This window comes from Limulus polyphemus, unplaced genomic scaffold (genome assembly GCF_000517525.1).
Source record: "Limulus polyphemus unplaced genomic scaffold, Limulus_polyphemus-2.1.2 Scaffold7991, whole genome shotgun sequence".
NCBI classification, from domain to species: domain Eukaryota; kingdom Metazoa; phylum Arthropoda; class Merostomata; order Xiphosura; family Limulidae; genus Limulus; species Limulus polyphemus.
Genome location: NW_013673601.1, coordinates 9 through 2681, shown reverse-complemented (window position 1 = coordinate 2681; position 2673 = coordinate 9). Strand labels below are relative to the sequence as shown.

Here is a 2673-nt window from a genome sequence, read left to right as displayed (position 1 = left end):
TGAATATCCCTTTCAAACTCTGTGACCAACTAGACTGCCAGACAATATCTCGTACAGCTGGAAATGAATAATAGTAACATATAAGCAACAAAGTGAAATTATGAGAAACTTTATAAGCCCAGTAATTCTCAATCTACCTATTTACTTGTCTCAGTTTACTTGATTCTGTAGTGTCTTTCCCCTACAGAATATAAAAAAAAAAAGAAGAATTCTTTAAAATAGAGAAAGTTTTAGATTTTTTTCACGTAGTCTGTTTCTATGCAAGTTTAGTGTAAGCACATAGAAAACCACCCGAAGTCGCTTTTGTGTCTTTGTCTGCTATAGCGTATATTATCTACTCAGCAAATATGTAAACCAAAATAATGCCTTTTTTCTTGATAGCAGATATTCTGGCCACCAAATTGATTGGAAATCAACAAGAATTTTATACAAAACTGATAACTACATAAAAAGAAGAATCGTCAAAAGTTGTTTAATCAAAAGCCTGCCTAATTTCAGCCCCTCCCTAGGTCATTTAACAACTTCATGACCTCCTGTGTCATTAAAGCAATTCTAAGATCAGGGGTCGCGTAGGTGTTTATTGACCAGTTTTCTCCTGCCAGAAAACAACATGAGACTAAAGAGTACAAACTTCTGACAGTTTGTTCCATTTACTGTGGTTTTCCACTAATTGCAGCATCCTTTGCCGACTGAGTGGATGATGTTTGTATGTTACAGCTGCCAAATGACCACTCGCATAACAAAAAAAGAACCAAGGTTTCCTGTATCAGTACAAAGCCTTAAGCATAAGTACTTCAAAGATTTACATCAAAAGAAGAAAGCTGTCGATTGATTCACGGGTCCGTTAGAGACAATAATTTTATTATTTGTTTGTAATGAAGATTACATCAAAGGAGAAAGCTGTCGACTGATTCACGGGTCCGTTAGAGACAGAAGTTTTATTATTTGTTTGTAATGAAGATTACATCAAAGGAGAAAGCTGTCGATTGATTCACGGGTCCGTTAGAGACAATAATTTTATTATTTGTTTGTAATGAAGATTACATCAAAGGAGAAAGCTGTCGATTGATTCACGGGTCCGTTAGAGACAGAAGTTTTATTATTTGTTTGTAATGAAGATTACATCAAAGGAGAAAGCTGTCGATTGATTCACGGGTCCGTTAGAGACAATAATTTTATTATTTGTTTGTAATGAAGATTACATCAAAAAAGAAAGCTGTCGATTGATTCACAGGTCCGTTAGAGACAGTAGTTTTATTATTTGTTTGTAATGAAGATTACATCAAAGAAGAAAGCTGTCGATTGATTCATGGGTCCGTTAGAGACAATAGTTTTATTATTTGTTTGTAATGAAGATTACATCAAAGAAGAAAGCTGTCGACTGATTCATGGGTCCGTTAGAGACATTAGTTTTATTATTTGTTTTTAATGAAGATTACATCAAAGAAGAAAGCTGTCGATTGATTCACGGGTCCGTTAGAGACAGTAGTTTTATTATTTGTTTGTAATGAAATTACATCAAAGAAGAAAGCTGTCGATTGATTCACGGGTCCGTTAGAGACAATAGTTTTATTATTTGTTTGTTTCACTTTACGTTATATGTGTCCAGTCTCCTTATTTCTCACATCCAGATTACTCTGTAAATTTCCGGTTAATTCTCCCATTATTAACCACTCCTATCTGATGCTTGGGTGGAAATCAGTTCACCTGAGAATACCACACTAGGACTGTAATAAATCTACGTACTTCTCATATAAATAATCACCCATAGATGCATATATATATATACGAGAGGTTTACAATTCTTAAAACACGTTATTACAATTATTTTATATTCTTATCCTTCTCTAAATAGCCTAACATCTTATTAGCAATGGTGAGTCAATATTATTGAAGTGATTTTAATGGAGACAAATTTCAACACGTATTCTCTACAGGATCAAAGACTGTCGTGAAACACTGTACATAAGAATGACTTAGACACGTGTATTCTTGGGTGGAGATGAAAAATGTTGCAGGATAATGACTTTACGGATAAAACGCCTTATTCCTACCTAAAGCAACCATATCTCCACATTCAATGTCGTTAGCCAAGGCTCTCATTACATCTTCCACATCATGATGTCGACCATCTTTATTATAGGCTATATACAAATGATGCTGAACCTTCTTAGGCAACAGATTGAGATGGTGTAGTTGATTGTTCATGCTGCAGTCTTTCTGGTGAAGAAATAGATAACAGAACAGTTTATTACTATCGCATAAATGAATTCTGTTTCAAACGACAAATATTGATTAAGATCAATCGACCGATCGTTGTAACAATGAAGTATATATAAAGTTCACTAAATTTTAAGAAGAAATATGCAACATATGAGAAGAGGTAGCTACAACAGTAAACAGGTTTACCAGTTAAAGACTGCTGGTTTCTTACTGTTGATCACAGTAATTAAAACGTGTTTTATCTATAAGTAATATAGTCAAACTTTGTAACAAACCATTGGTAAAACTTAAATAAGACAATGTTAGTAGTATAGATAATAAATTACAGTCAAGACTCTGAAACTTTGTAACAAACCATTGGTAAAACTTAAATAAGACAATGTCAGTAGTATAGATAATAAATTACAGTCAAGACTCTGAAACTTTGTAACAAACCATTGGTAAAACTTA

General features: G+C 33.5%; 1 protein-coding gene across 1 annotated transcript in view; it reads right to left on the bottom strand.

The window, feature by feature from the left end:
* The window catches only part of LOC111083037 (phosphatidate cytidylyltransferase, mitochondrial-like), a 4846-nt gene extending 2381 nt beyond the window's left edge, over positions 1–2465 (bottom strand). Inside the window, exons 1-2 of the mRNA XM_022379248.1 lie at positions 2055–2465; positions 7–57 (exon numbers count right to left, since the gene is read on the bottom strand). Of these exons, the coding sequence (XP_022234956.1) occupies positions 7–57; positions 2055–2208 (205 nt within the window). The 5' untranslated portion in view covers positions 2209–2465. The remainder of the gene's footprint in view (positions 1–6; positions 58–2054) is intronic.
* Positions 2466–2673: the final 208 nt, after the last annotated feature.